At 33.1% G+C, this 21,889-nt stretch overlaps 1 protein-coding gene across 8 annotated transcripts in view; it reads right to left on the reverse strand.

The window, feature by feature from the left end:
- Window positions 1-21,889, reverse strand: part of Kdm6a (lysine demethylase 6A) — a 123,114-nt gene that overhangs the window by 32,951 nt on the left and 68,274 nt on the right. For 2 of the 8 annotated variants that reach the window (XM_034484935.2, XM_034484937.2), the window contains exons 7-16: window positions 17,634-17,688; window positions 14,217-14,251; window positions 11,781-11,874; window positions 9,173-9,299; window positions 5,167-5,265; window positions 4,816-5,035; window positions 4,133-4,267; window positions 2,879-2,974; window positions 1,384-1,485; window positions 140-535 (exon numbers count right to left, since the gene is read on the reverse strand). In XM_034484935.2, the coding sequence (XP_034340826.1) occupies window positions 140-535; window positions 1,384-1,485; window positions 2,879-2,974; window positions 4,133-4,267; window positions 4,816-5,035; window positions 5,167-5,265; window positions 9,173-9,299; window positions 11,781-11,874; window positions 14,217-14,251; window positions 17,634-17,688 (1,359 nt within the window). Of the gene's footprint in view, window positions 1-139; window positions 536-1,383; window positions 1,486-2,878; window positions 2,975-3,513; window positions 3,670-4,132; window positions 4,268-4,815; window positions 5,036-5,166; window positions 5,266-9,172; window positions 9,300-11,780; window positions 11,875-14,216; window positions 14,252-17,633; window positions 17,689-21,889 lie in introns of all 8 variants that reach the window. The other 6 variants (XM_076918459.1, XM_076918457.1, XM_034484934.2 and 3 more) reach the window with 5 other exon arrangements.

Below are 21,889 nucleotides of genomic sequence, written 5' to 3' on the forward strand. Positions count from 1 at the left end.
TACTGAATTGAAACATAGCAACAACATTATAGGACTATATGATTCATATAAAAAAGGTTCCTCAAACACTTACCATGCACAAACAAAATAAACACAAACTATTATGTGAGAAGTCAACCTAAGCAGCTAGTCTTGTTACCTGAGTGGAGTTAGACAGTTGGTTTTTCCACGGCTCCTCTGTGCTGCTGGTCAGGTTTGTGCGGTTATGAGGTAGAGTGGGTGCGTTTCGCTGCAGGTAAGGCACGTTTCCATTACTTCCATTTCCTGTTACATGATTATTGCCTATCAAAATAGTGTCTGTACTTCCCAGTGTTCTTGATGGGCTACAGGGAACATGGCCTGCAGAAAAGGGTCCATTGGCCAAAGCCTGCCTGGGACAGGCAGGGTGGACTCCAGGCTGAGAGACACTAGGCATTCTGGTCAGAGGAAGCTGTGGCTGCTGGCCAGAAACTGAGTTTGTAGGCAGTGATGAGTCAACTGTTGGCCCATTAGGAATTCCAGTAGGCCGTACCTGTGCAACTCCTGTTTGTCTCATCTGCAGGGAACAAATGAAAAACAAATAAATGCAATGTATGCAGTCCACAGAGGAGAGAATCAGCATATTAGCATGTAAAATCATGGATCTGATCCCAACATTTAATTTCTCTAAGTTAAAAAACAACCAACTTCAAAAACAAGAAACTATTTATTTATATGGCAAGCTACCAAAGAAAAGCAGAAATAAGTTTCATTTCTTCAAGGAACCTCAAATTCTTAACTTTAAGGTGGATCTAGTGGTGAAGCTGTAATCCCAGCTACTTAGAAGGCTGAGACAAAAGGTTCTCAAGTTCCAAGGTCAACTCAGGGAACTTAGTGGGACCTTGTGTGTGTGAAGCAGAGAGTGAAGGTAGAGAGGAAGGAAGCAGGGAAGGGAGAGGGACAGAGGGAGAGAGGGAGGAAGAGAAGAAAGGAGGGGAAGGAAGTAAAGGGGAAAGAGAGAAATTAGAGCTTAGTGGTAGTGATAGCAGACTCCTATTGCATGAATAAGGGTCCTGTGTTCAACCTTAAGAGCCCCACCCTCCAAAAAAAATAAATAAAATAAAAATAAATAAAATAAAAAATTTATAATTATGACAAATCCTCTAAACTAAAAGGTTTAGTATAGAATTACTAAGTAATGACGAATATATATGAAGTGCCATGGAATTAAATAACAAAAAAGATTTAAAATAAAATAGCTACCCTTTTCTTAAAAACTCCTAGTATTTTAGAAAGTATAGATCACAAAAGTTCTATCAAATATAAGTAGATATGAGTATGGGTGAATTCTACAATGATGCTATAGTCAAAAAAAGTACACAAAATTCTATCAAATTTTAGGGGGGGGGGGAATGTTATACACACTTGGTGTTGCTGCATTAAGACAAACTGACTTTCCAGCTGTTCCAACATTAGTTTCTGTGCTGGATTTAAATTATTTCTATTTGCTCGGAGCTGTTCCAAGTGCTGGGGAGAAAAGGGGGAAAATATAATTAAAGACATATCTAGAAAGAAGCTAACAAATCTGTTCATTTTTTATCTGAATAATTAGAAAAACTCAAAACCACTATTAAGGTTAAACACTGATTTCTGATCAACATAATATAATTCAATCTTTAAGTCTTTTTATAGTTTAAGAAATCAAAGTAAGAACACTAAGCATTCATCTGAACATAGTTTATTTTAATGTGATCTTTGAGAGAGATGGTCATGAGATTTTACTAGTACAGAAATTTTTGGTGTTTATGTAGAAAGCTCTTTAAGCTTAAAAGACATGGTAAATATGCTCCAAAAAGCATTGATGGGAACAGGAAAAGTCTGAAGACATTGTCTAAAACTAATTAACTTAAGCAATAGTATAGTATTTACATAAAGAAATGATTTTTTTCATGTAACAAACAAGTAGACTGTTTCTATACTGACCTGAAAAGGTTTGTAAAGAACATTAATAGTTTATACAGGAGACCCCCTTAAGTAAAGGAGGTACCTTTTAAGATCCCCTAGTAAATTTCAAAAATTGGAGAAGAACTAAACCTACAATTTAATGTCTTTGCAGTCTTAACACCACTACAAACTGAAGCCATACCGAATACGGTATTAGGTGTGACAGTAAAACTAGTACAAAACTCTATTTATAACTTGAGGTAAGAGAGATCTTAGCAAACTTAGCATATGATATTGTGTGGATTTTTTTAAAGAACTTTTTACATGTTCACATAGAGGAACCACTATGTGGCTTCTCCCTGATATATTACAATTGTTAGAGTCATTATTTTTGTGGTTTGTGGTCCAATTGTTTTGACAATGAGACGGCTACTAAATGATTAAGGGCCAATTAGCATATAACAGCCTGAATACAGTGAACAATGAGATGATTGATGTCTCTGGTAGGACAGAATGGGATTTCAATATACCAGCAGAACCTTATAATTGAGAGGTTATTGTGGTTTTTTTTTTTTTTTTTTTTTTTTGGTCTGAAAATTCTCATTTAATATTTCTGGACCATGAATGACTACACTTAAGTGAAATAACTTGTACATACACAACACAGCTCTGCTAAGCAGGTAAGAAGCAAGTAATACCAGAAAACTGTTAGGAGACATCAGTGAATTAAAGCACTAGTGAATTAGCTGAAAGAAGGCTTTATCCTATATAATCTATATTCATAGTTGATGCATCTACATGCATATTCTATTCCAAAATCTAAGTAGAAACAAGTGAGCAAAAAGACTGAATTATCTTCACTATAATGTACACACATCACGTACCGAGTTTCTTTCCATTTAACTTTAAGAATTACTAAAAGTTCACTATCACTATTTCTGTTAAATAATTTTTCTTACAAAATAATCTTACATACCTGTAATTTCTGTGGTGTCAAACACCATGAATGTGTTTGTTGCTGTACTGGAGGATGTAGCACAGCACTGCCACCACTCCAATTATCAGAAGTATTCTGAGGAAAATTGATAAAAACAAACATTAAAAAATATTTGGTTAAGACAACAGAATTAACATTAATTAATGACTACTGAAGACTAAATGACTATGGAGCAATTACATATAAAACTTATTTTCTTTAAAAATTTACATGCATATTAAACTTAATATTCATAATTTTAAAAATGTTGATTCTGTAATAAACCACCCCCAAAAAAGCCCACCCCTAAACTATGGCCCAAACTGCTAGCCTAAATACCACACTGTTCACTAGATTCAATATTAAATATATTTTAATGTTGGTAAAAAGTGATGATGAAAAGTGTGCTGATACCTTAACGGCAGGGAAATGGATAAAATGATTTGATGAATGCAAATTTAACCCTACTTTATTTAGTATGATTCTAAGAGTTAGGGATGGGAAAACTCAAACCGTTTACTCTTCTGATGTCCACAGATTTAAAGTAAAGGACAGGAAATGTTCAAACTGCACAATTATAGGGCAGTTGGAGCTTCTTTTTTGACTGGGATTTTCTATTTCTCTAGGACATATACCTTTGTTGGACTAGATGTTCTTTTCCTCTTGGCAGGACTGGACAGGTCATCTACTTGGCTAGGAGGAATCATGTGTAGTGGCAAGGACTGCTGTGAAATTGGTGTTTGACTGAGGCCTAATACAGGTTCAGTATTTGGATGATGAGGTTTACATGCCTAAGAATCACAGAAGGAAGACAAAAATAGGGTGCTATATATTCTTAATTCATTCCTTCAAATTATAAAACTTACAAGCTGCATACTTTTCATTTTCAAAGTCATGTGGACATCTCTGATTGCAATTATTGAAAGTCAAAAAAATCAATGAATTATCATCAATGGAGGAATGTGTACCTTCCTTTGAAAATCTTTTAAAAAAAAATTAAATAAACTACTGCAGCATTATTTTAAGAAATGTTGCAAAAACATGAAAATGCACAAAGGTTCTAAGTTGGTACCCCCAAATTTATTCCCGCATCAGAGGGAATTTTATTTTGATCTAGATTCCCTTAGCACTTAAATGAAAGGCTATTATTAATTAATAAAAGCCTTCTATGCTTACTTAAAATAAGCTTGACTACTACAGATTGAAAAGAACCCTTAAAGCTGGGCACCTGCAGAACATAACCCAACTTCTCACCTGCTGTGCTGTGTTCATGGCACCCTGCCTGGAGGTAAGCTCTGCGGGGATTGGTAGGCTCCATGCCTCCTCAATACTAGGAAGTAATTTAGTTTTATTCTGTAGACTACCTTGTGGAAGGTTACACAACTGAGCCTAGGAAAAATTATGTAAAAAGCAAATTTAACACAAGCCTACTTGAGTAAGAGCAAGTCCACTAAATCTTCCTAAAGGCTACAGCTTATTGTTTTTAAAAGAAAATAGATTCTAAATTTGGGGCTTTAGAAAGATAATAAGTATAAAGAGGGTAACCAGAATATAAACCTTTGTGAGAATCAAAACATAGCTAAGCTGTTTCCAGGGTTCTCATTAGCTATCTTCTCATGAAACTTCAAGCAAGAGTGAAAGACAGTGTTTGTGTTTTTTTTCTTTAAAATGCTATGACAACTTAAAAATGTAGACAGTACACTGAAAAAAGAAAACTTATGCAAATTAATATGCATCAATGTGCAAAAGAGCATTTTAAAAATCTCATTTAAAATGAGACAGAAAATAATATTACAAGCTATGGTATATTTACAAAATACAGAAACATATTTTGACATCCAGAGATAACTAGACAAACTTTCCAGCAACCCTATTCCTGCCTGAGTGTTCTAGGGAAATATGTGGCTTTTTAAAAAATTGGTATTTAAAACTTTTACCTGTAAATACTTAATTCGTGCTGCAAGCCCAGAGGTATTACTACAATTTTTGCTTCTAGTTGCATTTAAATAGCATTTAATAGCATCCTGAGGCTGGTTGCAGGATTCATAGAGAGTGCCTAGATCCATCCAGGCTGCAGCATGGCCGTGGTCCAATTGTACAGCACAAATATAAGCTTGCAAAGCATCCATAGGCTGATTTTGCTGTTGATAGAGCACACTGAAAGGAGAAGAAAAAAATAAGTCAACTAAGAACTGGTTAGTTTCATAGCATGATTTTCATTACAATGTATGTTATATGTGATGCAGTCATCTTTGCACACCAATATCATTAATTTTAGACAGTCTTACCCTATTGAACACCATGTATCTGCACTTGCTTCTGATTTATCAATAGATTGCCTGTAAGATATAAAGGCATCCTGAACTTTCCCAATACTTGAATAGCACCTGAGAGGGAGAGGGAAGGGGGAGGGTAAGAAAATTCCATCAATACCAAAACAAATTACATTTACTTGCTTAAAAAGGGTTATGTATCAAAGCAAAATTTTAAAACTGTATTATGTTAATATATTTAGGCACATGTGTGCATATGCGCAAGGAAATTACAATACACATGATAACTAACAATTCAAAACTGTATTATAATCTTTCTTAGAGGTGCTAAAGTATAATGCATTGATATAGTCAATTAAAATAAGTGTAGGCCATTTCACTTCAATATTATAATACTAAGACCTCCAGTTTGTCATATAGTCAGAATATAGAGTCCAAAAACCCAAATTATATTTTTAGTAAGACCTAATGAATTTTCTTTTCTTAAACAACAGCAAAGGGCAAACAAACATTATTTAATTTATAAAGACGTTAATGTAATGGTTTGTCTCTGAGCATCACAAACAGTATATAGTACTTCATGACTAGTAAAGACAGCAATATAAGATTCAGGTTTTAATGCCTGCCATTTTCATAAAGAATATCTACCTAATACAAACATCACTGAAATAGCAAGGACAGAAATTATGTTTGGTAAAAAAAAAAAAAGAAAACAGAACCATAAATAGTGTCTTAAAAGAGCTTATAATTTAATTATTTTCCTTTGTCTTTTGTACCCCAAACCAAGGACTTGCTTTGTAGCCCTGGCCTAGAACTCACAGAGGTCTACCTGCCCCTGTGTCCTGAGTATTAAAATTAAAGGCATACTCTACCACACCTAAGGAATTTTCATAGAAATGAGGACTGAAGGTACTGTAAATATCACAATGTCATTATCAAATGGCTAACGAACAGTTTAAGAGACTATAATTCACTCAGAATTAGGAAAAGGTAAAAAGATAGGTAAGGATAGCTTTCCAATAAACTCGTATTTGTCTTATTATGTGCTTATGTTGGGAGATCACTGGTTTAGAGTAACCACCAACAACAAAAAAGTCAATCTGGAAATATTTATTTGTTCAGAAACTATTTTTATCCCCACAGTTATTCTTTGAAATTTTACTGATTTATATAATGTACAAGAACATTGACACAGAAGATGATAGGAGATATTCAAATATATTTGAACAGTATAAACAAATCCTAATGTATTTGTTTAAAATACATATACATATTACATGATTGTGCAACACATTCAGGCACACACAAACATCAGCGCACACACACTTTAAGACCCCATCCCCACCCCAAAACTTTGAAATCTGTTCCCATAACAATGGGAATGACTGTGATAAAAGCACAAGAACCTGCCAACAATGAATAGCATAGACTGAAAGTAATGTATAGAAAAGATGGTTTTATTTACTGGTTTGGAATGGGACAAAGCTGAGATGAAAGGAATAGAAGCAGAAAAAGCAAAAAGAGGGAGAAAAACCAAAACCGAAAGAGTGGCAGAGACTACCCGATTGACTGAGAGTAAATAAAGGGATAAGGACAAGCTAGAAGTGTAACTCAGCCACAGTAGTAAAGGATTTGGTTAAGATATAAGATATAAGCTAGAACCCCTCTCCCAAAAAAGAGGAAAAAAAAAAAAAAAGAAGGAAAAAGTCGAGTATAGTTTTATGAAGCTGATTTGGAGGATATGATGAATAAGAGGTGAGGCTCTTAGGAAAACATCAAAATTTAAACTATCTCTATAGAAATCTACCTTTGAAATTTATCTATTTGAAGAGAAGCTGAAAGAACACAGCACATCTATTAGACAGCAGTAAAACCCAGGCCTAAGGAATTACTGTCAGAGATTAGACAGAATCAGATAATTTTACTGACTAAACAGAGAAGCAAGTTTCAAACACTACCTGCAAAAACTGTTATCCGGAAAAAGAATTTGTGACAAGAAGTCAGCAAAAAAAAAAGATCAAATTGGAACAAAAGCAAAAGACAAAGATATGAAAACAAGCTTTAAAATATTTTCTATTCATAAGCATTTCTCATATTAAAAGCAAAGCATTAAGATGGTAGTAACTATAAAAAAAGCATCAAAAGTTTAAAACACACCTAGAATATTGTGACAGATGAAAAATAATTACTGTCTGAAATGATCATCTTCAACCATAAGGCATATTAGATTGTGATAATTATCTCTTAATTGAGAAATCAGGAAAGTTTAATGTCTATCTGCAAGTTTAATACATCTCAGTGGTTCAAAATATACAATTAGTTGACTGAAGAAAAGAAATCAACATGGAATATTGGTTACTGAAGCTGAAAAAAAAGCACTGCATTTTAAAACATTAATTCTAAATATGGTTCATTATAAACTAATTTTATAAAACTAGAATTCAAGGGAAAAAATTAAAAAAAAAACACAACAAGTTTTGAAGTAGGAATGTATGTAACAGATCATCTATTTTTCAGTCAAGTTAATTGTTATAAAGGGCTGGCTGTCCTGTACATTGGAAGACTCTTTTTAATTTTTTTTTTTTTTTTTTTTAGCAGAATCCTTAGTCTCCACCCATGAGGTGCCAGTAGCATTCTATAACAGTTTTCCTTGTCTCCCAAGAACCATTAATTTAGTGCAACCACCTTATAAAAGATAGCACATACTAGAATCATAGAACATGGGTGATACCAAGCTGGTACTGAGCTAGAAGCTGGAAGATGCCATTCATGCTACTGGAGGGGAAAAGCAATTATCAACCCCAACCAGCTGTGAACCCTGCAAGCTAGAATAACAACGGGCCTGACAAGATATGCCCACTGGTGTAACAGTAGCATGAACATATTGGAAATAATCAACCACTTTCTAATTAGATTTAAGGCCTAAAGGATGGAACTCATACCCAGCACCATTACTGCAGCCAAGAACCTATGACTAGAAAGGCTGTAAGTCAGAGGAAGAACTTATTACTATTACTCTGCTAAATGAACATATTAATTGATTCTTAATGGCTTATTGCTATAACTATAAATTTCTCACCTCTCAACCTTCATTAGAGAAGCTTCTATTTACAGTAGATGGTGACTAACAGAGACCCTCAAGTGGTCAAAGTATAGAGTTTAAGAGAATGAAAATACCTAGTCCTAAATGTGGCATTTATGCTACACCTTCTCTTTTCAGGACTCAAGAATCATTGAAGGTAGAGTGTTTGTAAAGAGTGTAAAAGGGGCAGAATTGGGGATGAGTGGGTTAAGTAAAGGAGGGAGTCCTGAGGAGCTGAAGTTGAGGGAAGGGTAAACATGATCAACACATCCTGTAAGGAAATTCTCAAAGTAAAAATGAAGAATCGGAGGAAAAAACGGAAGTCTCAAAAACGGTGTTGTGAGTGTGAGTGTGTGTGTTCCACAATTCTACAAAAGTTAACCAAGCTCTTACTTAAATTTGAGACTTTTGGTGCCTTGTATTCTGAGTTTTCCACTATACAGTGAAAGGCAAAATGGATTAGAAACAATGTATTAAATACATATATAGAGAGTATATCAAATAACCCCTGAACAAAATTCTGACAATGTCCAGACAGTTCAACAATAACTCACTTTCTTAAAAAATAGAAAAATTTCAAGTTAAAGTGTGACTTGAGTTCTACTACTAATCAAATGCTAGAAATTACATGAGGAAAAGCACATAAGTAATTCATGGAAAAATGTAATATCTGATAGGACCTTTTAAAGAAACTAGCAGCAATTAAGGTTAATGAAACCAAAAAATGTTCTCTTAAGGCAAGGTTATGCTTTGAAAAAACTACTGTACTTAAAGCTTACTTTTATCATTTGCCTTTCAGGAATCGTTATTATGATCTATTAAAAGGAAAAAATATACTGTTTAAGATACAAATGTAAATTAACATTTGAGGTTGAAATTAAAATCTCCTAGCTATTACAACTATAAACAACAGAATGTAATTATCTGGTTAAGTCTCACCTTCCAAGGAAATACCAGGACTGGCCAGAATTTGGATCTGCTTCCAAGGACTTCTGGAGATACTGAATAGCATAACTTTCCTTGGTGGCCTTATCTCCCAGAAGATCCACAGTGTGGTGCATCCAACCTTTAAAACATTAACATACGTTATATAATAGTTCCATTTTTAAGAACCCACAGGAAAAATTTAATAATATATCGACTTTAAATGTACATATAATTGATCAAAATTATAAATACCAAGGCTGTATTGGCTATTAACAGTCATTTTCTTATACAAAGAACATAGAAACATCATATATACTATTCCACATAAAATTTAAGTCCAAAGAACTTCCAAAACATTCTATTAACCCAGTATTTATTTCCAAGGAATAACTAATGATAGTTCAGTTAACATACACGCAGAATCCCATCTCCTTAGATAAATATAATTCACATTGTATGTAAAATAAAAGCCAGAGAAAAATTATAAAATACTGAACTTTGAAAAATAGAACTAAGAACTATTCAAATGCTAAGAGTAATAAACTTTTCTAAGAATATGAATCTGGAGATGGCTTATCAGTTATGAACACTGAGCTCACATGGATGGTGGTTTACAAACTTCTGTAACTCCACTTCCAGAGGATCCAATGCCCACTACTTAATTTCTGTTTGTTTGTTTGTTTGTTTATGGAGCCTTGGTTGGCCTAAACTAGGATGGCCTTAAACTCAGAGATCTGTCTGCTTCTGCCTCCCAAATGCCCTTGCCTTAAGAGAACCTCTTCTGGCCTTGGGGGGCACTAGATATGCCCTTGGTACACCGGCATAAATTCAATCAAAACAACCATACACATGTAATTGCAAAATTGGGGGGAAAAAAAAGAAAAGAAAAACTTAGTAGTTTTTAAATTAAGCAAAATAAATACATCATGGAATACTGTATTCTAAATATTTGAAATAGATTAAGATCTATTTGGTTAAGTTTGCCAATAGATCACATTTCAACTGCATCTCTCTCCAATGTATAAAATTTTATTCTTTGTACACACTCTACATCAAGACGCTTGGTTTTTAATATTTGGTATGTACCCAGAGATATCTTAAAGAAATTCAATTCCCATGCTTTATCAGAATTAAAAACAAAATTCAAACCGCACTTCCCATGTCCTATTACTAGGGAAAAGAAGATTGGGGTGGGGGTGGGGCGGCACATGTCTCACCAGGAACAAGTGTATGTTGTACAAGCCTGAGCGCAGAAACTCAATCCCTGGGACAAAAAGACAATGAACTCTTGAACGGTGTAGGAGCCTTTCTGACTGCCACAGGTCTGCCACAGCACCTGTGTACCTGCAAGTGCATGGTCTTCTCTGACCCCATAGTAAGTTTGTTTTTTGTTTTTTTAAAAAGCAGGATTAAAAGAAATGGCCTCTAACAGAAACTACTCCAGAAACAGAAAGCAAGTTGCTATGAAGCAGACATAATTACACAAAGTCATGAGTTTACTTTTATATTCTGAAATTTAACAAACCACTGTCAAGTCAGGTGATTTATGAATCAGACTAAATAAAACCACAATATTCCAATCTATTTCTTAAAAATATGTGTGTCTGTATGTGTATTAGATACATAGTAATTGGATTAGTAGAGAGGAAGGATTTATATATATTCTCCTATGAAGCTAAAAGTGCATGGATAACAACTAGAAATAAGATGAATAAAAACATTAATATTCATGCATTAGTTGAGAGGTAAGTAACTTTGAAAGCATCACACATGTTTTTTCCAAGTTAAAAAGCAAAAACATCTTCACTATACTTGCAGTATGTTTAAATTTAATAATAAAAATTCACATTACTCAAACAGCGTAGTTCACCAAAAGTATTTTGATACTCTTATAATTCTTAAAAATACAGGCAATTCAAATAAAATTCTAATAGACAAAATTAAAATGTAAAAACAAAGGTTTCATACGAATGTATGGTGGTATGGGTGGAACATTTGATTAATTGGTTCCCAGTTTGTGACACTGTTTGGCTAGGATTAGAAGGTATGGCCTTGCTGCAGGAAGTATGTCTCTTGGGTGGGCTTTGAGGTTTCAAAAGCTCCCTGCCATTATTACCAGTTAATGTGTGTTCTCTCTCTCTCTCTCTCTCTCTCTCTCTCTCTCTCTCTCTCTCTCTCTCTCTCTCTCGGTCTGCTGCTCTCTTCTACTTTCTGACTTCCTCTTTATGATTGGAAACATGTGCTTTTCAATTGTTCCTGCCAACATGCCCACCTACTGTCATGTTGTAATATATTCTTATCCTTCTAGAGCCATAATCCCAAAACAAACACTTCTTTTTATAAGTTGTCTTTGGTCATGCTGTTTTATCCAAGCAATGGACAAGAAACATTACAGCAGGTAATGTCATTATGTATATATAGTCAATCACAATAAATGTAACTTTACCTGACTTCAAAATTACATTAAACTATTATTATAAAAATACATACATACATATATATATATATATATATATAGTTAGTATAAAGACTAAGATGGAGAATGCTTAGCATAGGGCTCAGATTTTTACCAACTATGAAAAAAAATACAGAACACATAAGACATCATACGATTACATACCTAATTGTTGTAAGACGGTTGCTTTTACTTGTGCAGAAAGGTTTTCTGTCTGCAAAAGTTGCTCATAAGCTTCTTTTGCAGAATGATATTTCCTCTAAAGAGCAGAAAAAAAGAAATTTAGAAAAAAATAAAACAAATATAAAATTTTTCCAATATTGAGAATTATATAATATTTATTATGCTTTGGCACATTAAAAAAAAAAAACTAGCTGAAAGTAAGAAAGTGCTGATTCTATTACTGATGTTTCTTTTTAACAGCAGACAGGTTCAGATAGGCAAGTTCCACTATATGTACTGCTAGTAATAACACCCACTATAACAACGTATTGTTAAAATATGACCTTTTAAGTATTTGCCAACTCCCAATAGCTAAAATCATCAACTCATTTGATAATGTAAATCACCTCAATTTTACTTAATAATATTAATGACAGCAGAGTACTCTGCATCTAAAAGTATAATTTACCTGCTTACCAAGTTCTCAAGAAACTCAGTAATATAGAACAACCCCCAAAAAAGCTATAATAAAAATCACAGGTACAAAAGCAATTAAAATCCTGTTATAAACATAATCTTTCTAGAATATGAAATCTTACAAAATATTAATAATATCTATATATGATATCTATAACTTTAAATTTATTAAGACTCCCATAATTATAGTATTTAAGTTCCATAGGCAAGTTTCTAAATGCAACCATTTACACATTGTACTGTCTGCAAAACTTTAACATGACCGAAAGCTGTTCTCACAAAAGTCATAAAGTTTAAGCAATACCTTCAAAGCAAAAGGTCAAAAAATAGAAAGCTTGAAAAGATTGCCTTTACATTACATTTCTTAGAACAATAGGTTGCAGTGGCTTTTATTCTCATTACTACAACCATTTAACTGATTGAATAAAGTAAATCATAAAAAAATGTAGGAAGAAATACAAAACTAGCTACGTGAGCCACAGGCAAATCATGTACCCTATGATCTGATATCTACAAATTAAATATTTTTAAAAAAGGTAATGTCTAATCACTCTATTGACTAAGTATCAAGCATTGGAAATAACTAAGGAACTACAAATTATAAATTATATCAATAAACGATGAGGGAGCATTTTAGACAACTGCACATTGAGATTATCAGTACTTATTAGCTGAACTGCTGTTCATGAACTAAACTAATTCCTAAGACATTAATCTTATGTAGTCTACACAAAAGTTAAATAGGCAGTAGTTAAGTAGGATAAGGGTTAACATGCTCAATCTAATTCCTTCAACCAAAAAGATATTGCTGAACATCTAACACATAAAGGAAACGGTTGGGGCTACAAAGTAGTATGAAGACCAAAGACAGAAATAGAAAATACACCATGCTGTATACAGATATTTTGGAGAAAAACGTTCAAATGCTTAGAATACCAGAAGAATAAAATTTCAGAGACTGCTTACAAAGACCTTACTAAGTCAATTTAAGATGACTGATTATAATCCAAGGTAATGAAGACAAGTATCTATTTCAACTAATATGATCAGATTCATATCATAGAAAGAGCATACACTGTGAAACATATCAATGTTATTACATAACCAAAAAAATGACAAAAAGTATAAAACAGTGACATACTTGGAAATGATTACATCATATCAAGAAACATGAAGTTGGTTTTTGCCTCATATCATGTACAAAACAATGATAACTGCATTAAAGGTTTAGTAACAGGAAAGAAATAAAAGAAAGATTGCAAGGGAGTTCTTCCTTGAGATGGGAGTTCACTGAACATGATAAACCAGCACAAATCACAAGTGAGAATAAAGAGTTGACAAAACAATTATAATCCCTGCCTGAGGATGCTAAGGTGAAGAATAGTAAGCTGAAAGCAACCTAGACTGCATTATGAGATCTTTCTTAAAACAATCAAAATAAATAAATATTTGGAGAGATGGCTGAGTGCCTATTGCTCTTGAAGAGGACTATGATTCTGTTCTCTGTACCCATATCAGGAGGAGCACAATTTCCCATAAATCTAAGGACACCTGCACACGTGCATACACAAACTCATGCAGACGTACACACACATGTGGTGACTGATAAAAAAAGTCATTTAAAAACAACATTATTACAATAAGCATCTAAAAGATAATTATGCATTCTCTACCACAAAAGAAATAGTAAATGCAACTACTTGAAATACCAAATCAAGTTTATAGGCAAGTTATAAGTGATTCTTCTCTGGATTTATCAAGTTTTTTTGTGTATCGACTGATGAAGCAACATTCTAACTAAACTTAATGAGTGAGTATGTATGTATGTATGTATGCATGCATGTATGCAACAATACCCAAAATTGCATTAGATTCCCTGCATACACTTAATTTCTTTCATTAGTGCATTTTATAAGTGATACTGTATATTTCTTTTTCACTTGAATAAATTAAAACACTTACCTGGGTTTCATATAAGTGGGCAATGTGAAACTGAACTATAAGAAATGATAGAAAACAAAAATAAGTCATTAATAATACAGCAAGGTTTGGGGCAAATTAGGCAAGAATTACATTACAGAATATAAGCATGGCTTACATTACATAGATTTAAGTAATAGGAGAATAACCTTTACTTGCTTTTAACAAAAAAAAATATACAATCATACTGAAGAAATAGGACAATAAGCCATATTAGTCATTGTTGATCATTAGCAAACAAAATATTAATAGTTAATATTAGTTATTGATTACTGTTAACAGATATGGCAAATAAGTATATACTTTAAAAAGTTCAAAATGACAACATTAAGTAAACAGGGAAATCTTATAAAACTTTTACATTTCAGAACAGAGTACTTGAAGTTGAGTTAAAATTAAAACGTGTATTAAAATCATTACCTAACAGAAAACACATTAAAACAAAAGAGCTATCAGATTTATATTTTTATATGTTTCTGTGTTATATTATGCATAAACAATACTTTTATTAAGATGTTATAGGCCAGAATGATCATGGTAGTAACAAAGAGATGGCTGGTTGATTTCTTTTTCTTGTAGTGCTTCAGAGTTAGATTTCATCATTAACCAAAACCAAACAAGTCAAATCACTTGGAAGAAAAGTACTAACAGTCCTGGAGTTAATACATAAATATTGAAAATAAAAGGAGAGTATTTTGGCTTTTATTTCTCCTTCTTCCTCGATATTCTATCACCCATGTATGAAAGCCAACCAAGAATAAAGACTGATGTCTGTTGCTCTCTCCCTTGCCTTTCCGTTTTTAAAATTTTGTTTTGTTTTATGTTCTATTTCAATTTTATAAATTGATTTCAAGTACTCTTGGAGCCTCTCAAAATTACATAAACATAGCTTAAAAATTATATTTTTTAAAAAATTTGTTTAAAAAAAAAAAACCACAAGGTCCAAAGCTATGATCAAGGTTTCAGAGATTTGTTATGAATATAGTTTTCTGAAACGATGACTCTAACAGTGTGGGCAAAGTCTGGAAGGCTACCTTTATTTCATTTCTATACATGATTCTTCATGCTTATTCTCTCTAGCTGAACACCAAACAAGGTAAGGAAACATATAATGAATTTTAAAATAATGTAAATTAAAAAATATTACACTGTGTTAAATATCAGATAAGTGAAAATTAAAATATCTTTAGATAATAATTATAAAAATTAATTATAATTTTTATTAGGATGATTTATTAATTATAAAATTAATAAAAATAATAATTAGTTTTAAGTTATACAGAAGATATTTAAGGCTACTCCTCTCTGCCTACTATAGAGCAGTTCTTATGGAGAATTCCAGTTTTATTATTTCCTTGTTATGTGAGAGACAGACTATTATAGAAAGAAGAGACAGAGTCTTCTAAAATACTAAAACTTCTTGCCACTAACATTTTTCTACAGTGTTCTCTAATAAGAGATGGTAATTGGAAAAATTAAAACAAAATATTAGCTACTTGGTATTCTACCACTACTCTATAAACTTCCTCTAGGCCATCTTATGGACTAATAAAAAAGGATCTCATTATTTCAAGAATTACTAAGTCCAGTGTTGTCCTTTATAGTATGAAAAAATACCATACAGTTAAATTCTTTGAAGTCTTCTTTGAAATAGAGCGAAGCAAACAAATAAAAATATATTTACTACCAAATTATATTTTAGATAAACTAATATTGTCACAAAAGGTCATAAAACTAAGTTTATTCAGAATTAGCAAAACTAATACCAGGAGACTATTTTATCCCAAGGCAATCTTGTAACAAAAACTCTCACATCACCATGATCTTGCTTTACAAATTATAAACAGTAACTTATATTTCTTAAATATTGCTAGAAACATTTTTCCTACATAACTGGTTTTCAAAGCTTGCTTTACCTTAGACTTCTTGGGGGGCGGGGGGGGGGGGAGAGAGAGACAGTGTTCTATCACAGAGCTACAATTGAAGTGTACCCACTCTGTTAATCCATGTTATATTAAAAATTCTACAACTTTTCACTAATCTAAAATTTTCCTTATGTATTTCAAAACAATGAAACTATTTGTCACTAACATTTTCTATACGGCTATCAGAGAACAGAATGATAGAATCTGTACCCTTTAGCCCAACTCTTTCTGCTTCAACTTTCATATTCAGGTTAATACAAGGTTTTTCAACTGTTCTCTTTCAACTCTTCCCTTAAGAAGGGAGGAAGAGGGAAGGAGGAAGAGGAAACAGAACAAATTAAAGGAAAAGGATGCCCAAACAATTTATAGCAAAATGGTTACTGCCTAACACACAACATGTACTGAATACCTGGAAATTTTCATATAGTGTTAGTCAGTTTCTCTTATGTGATTTTTCAATAAGTATTTTTTTTTAAATCTAGATAAAATTTAAAAAATATTCTTCAATTATCAAATTGGTTACTTTAAAGTACACTAAATGGACACTAAAACATACATGCTGATAAACATATCAAGCTATCAATTCCTGGAAAAGAAATCTATGCAGAGAAAGAAAATAAAGAAAACCACTGAATCAGAACATACTTCACAACAGCGTTTTTCCTTAATTAAGTGGAAAATGTCACTTCAAACTTTGCATATGACATATGAAACTATTATAATAAAGTCAACATATTTTCAATAATTTTAACACCAGAGCCTGTGCCCTTCCCCCCAGGCCTGAGTAGGCCTGCAAGTCTTTTACCACAATAGACCAAGCAACAGTAGGACCTGAGATTCATTGCATTACCAGCCTTGGCACCTTGGAGACTGCTACCTGAGCTAAGAAGAATGGACTGCCTGCTGAGCTAGCCTTGACACCTTCCAACTGCTATCCTTGCCCAGCCCCTGGACTGAACGGAGAAGAGACTCTGGGGGGTGGGGCTTCCCCTTTATATGTGAAAGCAAATTATTAAACTTGGGGCCTTGATCAGAATACTTTGTCTTGGCCCCACGTTTCTCTTGCCCTCCATTCCTGTTCATTCCCAGGCTTCCTCTCAGGAGAACCCAGTTACTCTTGGCTGCAGGCAGCTACAAGAGCCCAGTCAGTGAGCTCCCACATAAATCTTTGCATATCTACTAAATGATTGCAAATGCTATTTGTAATCCAAGTCCTTTACAATTTAATTAGTAAGTTATTTAAAAAAAAAATCAACTTTATTCATCAGCTTACTTCAATACATATCTGTTTCAGACAGATTAGTCACAATATTTAATCTCCTAAATTCTATAAGTAGCCATATCAACCCATAGTTATACTCAATAACTGCAGAAGAAATAAACTATACAGAATTTGTTAATATGATTTTAAGTACTGTTATCATTTGTAATAAACTGATCTGAACACATGTATCAAAAGGTACTTAGTACTTACTTTCAGCATTGGACAAGGTGCAGGGATTACAGTCAACCAAAGCTAACTGAAAATGCTGCAAACAAGAGGAAAGAAAGTCAATGCATTAAAAATTTATAGAGTTGTATGAAAGGATCTTAAGATATTTTTCAGGTGTGTTAGATCTAACAAAATACTGAAGCTACATTCCTCAAATAGAATTTACTAACCAGTGAAACAGAATTCCTTTGAACATTTAATGCTAGCATTTGAGATATATTTATTGTTGGGTTATTTTCTTGAACCAGGTGAGAATAGAGAATTTGAAGACTCAATCATATGAAATTATCATATGTATCTTTTTATTTATGAAAAGGTTTTAGATTTTAAGTATTCAAGTAAATGGGACGTGTTACAAAACAATTAAAATACAATGCATCTTTTTTAATTATTAATTTATTTTTAGAAACAATTCTGGTGATCAAACCTAGGGTCTCCTGTTCTCCAGGCAAGCAACCAATCCACTGTGCCATCCATCCTTTTTAAGAATGCTAAGTCAAGCCGGGCGGTGGTGGTGCACGCCTTTAATCCCAGCACTTGGGAGGCAGAGGCAGGCGGATTTCTGAGTTTGAGGCTAGCCTGGTCTACAGAGTGAGTTCCAGGACAGCCAGAGCTACACAGAGAAACCCTGTCTCGAAAAACCAAAAAAAAAAAAAAAAAAAAAAAAAAAAGAAAAAAAAAAAAGAATGCTAAGTCAAAGTCCAGCTGTACTGTCCAGCTACTTTTTATCTTAAAGTGATACTTAAACTTTTGAAAGGAAAAATTTCATTATAAGAAAAAAAAAAAAAGAATGCTAAGTCAAAGTCCAGCTGTACTGTCCAGCTACTTTTTATCTTAAAGTGATACTTAAACTTTTGAAAGGAAAAATTTCATTATAAGAATGGTCATGAAGGGTAAAACTAATCAGTCCTTCTAAAATGTATGTATACAATTTGTTTAAGTCCTCAGGCAATATTAAGCTTAGTAGTTTAGTAGTATTACAATGCCCTACTACAAGCAAACAAAAAAAATTATGTTAACATAACATTTAACACAAGTGTTTTAAAATGCAAAATACTTGGTCTGATACCTAGTTTTGCAAAATAAAATGGAGCATATAAAAATTTAGAAGTAAATGAGCATCAAAGAATTGGTATAAATTTTAGCTAAGTAAACAATCAAATCTTTGAACTGTTCTGAAAAAAAAAAAAAAAAGTCCCACAAATATATATTCTCTGATTTTCCAGGCTGCCACAAAACTTTAGCATTGAAATAAGCAATCATAATCCAAACCATTTTAATCAACTTTAATAAGCTTATTTCTATTTATAAGCAAACAGTAGGAAAGTAACTAATATTCATGACAGCAACTTTTAGAGAACTAATAACTTTCATTAAGAGAAATACTATCACCAAGTATTAACTATTGTATTTCAACATGGAAGCAACAAAACTGAACTTGGTGAATTTGAACCTTCAAGTAATAAGAACAAACTGTCAGTTATCCAACAGTATATGGAAAGGAAAGTTAGAAAAGTACTTTGATAAGAATAGACTATTATATATACAATTACAAACATCTGCTACATATAAGCAAAATCAAGCTAGCCTCTACATTTGTGGCTTTCTTAAATTTTAAGGCTTTCAGTAACTTTTCTAAATGGCTAAACTATAATAGAACTACAAACAATCTTAAATGTTTAGTCCACTTAACAAGTATTTGTTTGAAAGCCTCCAATGCACTAAGGACATCACACACTATGGGCACAGTGGTCAAAATAAGACAAAACAACAAAACAAAACAAAAAACAAACAAGCCAACCCAAAGGTAAAAAGCTACATGCCACACTTGACTGAATTAAAGAAAGAAAAGAAAAACCCTCAACATCTAATACTTCAAGGATTCCTTGTACTTTTCTATTGTCTACTAAACATATCGTATATCTTCAAACATCCCTTTGGTATGCCACCAAAGAAATAGAAAACAGTCTATTTTAAGACACATAAATAGTATGAAGACAAAGCAGGCTTTCCTCTAGTCAGAAAGAGCAGCATAGCAATCACACTTTCAGACTATACTGTATTTCTGTCTCATCTAGCCTGCAAAAAAAAAAAAAAAAAAAAAAAAAAAAAAAAAAAAAAAAAAAAAAAAAAAGCCACCGTATCTGATACATCCCTTTCCTCTCTGAGGAAGAAAAGAACTGAACTAAAAGGGAACAGCTTTGAAGAGGACAGTCTTGGGTTTTACTGGTTTCAGTGAAACATTGAAACGAAGATCATCTATCAGCATCCAAGATTCTGCAGAGAAACCTGGCATGAGTCATTTTGGCCATGTATTTATATAATTACCCAAAACATTAAGGTAGCAATCAAATCACTGGTCCATCAGTTCAAAACTATAATCCCAAAAAGAAAAGAAGAAATTTCAGCCAAAGTATGTTCAAACCATGCATTAGAAAATGAAAGATCTTACAAAATAATTACTGTTTATAATTGAATAATTACTTAATTTCTACTTGAAGCCTGAAATCTATATCCACATAATTACAAGTAAAATAAGTTTAAAATTTTTTCTTTAAAGTGCTTCATTTCTAGCTTTAGAGTTGGTCTATTCAAAATCTTATGGATAAGCGATGGTTTTTTTTCCCCATTTACTTATAAATTATTAATTTGGAGCAATATTTGGATTTAAAGCCCAATACAGGACGTTTTAGCTAAGCAAGAGTTGGAGGTACCACCATTCAAACCAGCAAAACAATCTGCATAACATTCTGATATATCACCAGCAGTGTTAAATGCTGCCACTGTTCTGGGGTTTTTACATTGTGTGCTTATCTCTAGAGACCATCATTTCAGAACATATAAACATAGTGGGTAAATAGCCAAAATATTGTATGTGTTCAATGTTATATGTTATATGTTAGTGCCAAGCGGTGGTGCTGCATGCCATTAATCCCAGCACTCAGGAGCAGAGGGCAGGACACCAGTGCTATACAGAGAAAAAACCCTGTCTTGAAAAACCAAAAAAGAATTACATGTTAGCAACATTACCAGCTTTTTATTCTATACCAGATCCTCTACTATGGCTTTAGCACTACATGTAATGCTCACTAAAGTTAGTGTGCCAGAAGGTTTTTGTTTTAACTTGTTAACAAAATAGAGAACAGACTGTAACAGGAACAGACAGACAGACACACACACACACAAAAGATAATGAAAAGAAGAAATATTTCAGGCTAAGAACTTATTGTAGGGCCCTTAAAAACAAGGCTTTATGTATTACCCGAGAGAAGGAAGACATGCCAGATACTGTTGCAAATCAAACTTTCATTATTATAGACTTCTAAAGGTATAAATTAAAAAAAAAAATTTAATCTAAAACAAGAGAAATATAGGCTGAAAGGATACTTATTGATTTGATCTTTGAAATTAGTTATAGAAGGGCACACGAGACATTCTTGATTAAGCTGATGTAACTAACATTCTCTTAAAGCCTTCAAACTTAGCTCCTCTCAATCTTTTTAACTACTGAGTTATTGTGATTGCTCAAGGAAAGATTATGACATATTAATGTCTTCCAAATAACAGCCAGATCCTGACTATGCTTACTGGAAAAATAGGAGTTTCTGCAACCTACCTATTCATTGCCATCTCAGGTTTCCGTCCCTATTTCTTCTTTGCAATGATGGACTGTATCAACTAGAACAATAAAGCAAACTAAGCCTCTCCTCCCCTGAATTAACTGTCATCTATCTATCTATGCATTTATCTCTGAGAACCCACTTGTCTTTCTGCTCTTACTCAGCTTTTCCCCATGTACCCATTCCATTTAGTCTCCCAATATTGTTACTGTACTTGGCAAATGTAGAAGTGACTCATTAAAAATGTAATAGGTGGGAGGCAGTGGCCCACACCTTGAAAAGACAGAAGCAGGTAGACCCCTTAGTTCAAGACCAGCCTGGTTTACAGAGCAAGTTCATTCCAGGACAGCCAAGGCTACACAAAGAAACCCTGTGTTGACATCCTCCACAACCACCCCCCACCCCCCCAAAAAACTAGACATAGCATGTGTCCAATGTGTACACACAAATGACAGAATGAGGCAATCTCATTTTCAAATTATTTTCAGAGTGAATAAATTGTAGTTATATCAAAATAAAGCTAGCACGCACATAATTTTTACTGTAAAATGTTATTTTCAAACAACTTTTTAAGGGTGAAGTTAGATATATTGATTGCTTCATAAAGTTGCAGTTTAA

The sequence above is a fragment of the Arvicanthis niloticus genome, chromosome X (assembly GCF_011762505.2).
Source record: "Arvicanthis niloticus isolate mArvNil1 chromosome X, mArvNil1.pat.X, whole genome shotgun sequence".
NCBI lineage: Eukaryota > Metazoa > Chordata > Mammalia > Rodentia > Muridae > Arvicanthis > Arvicanthis niloticus.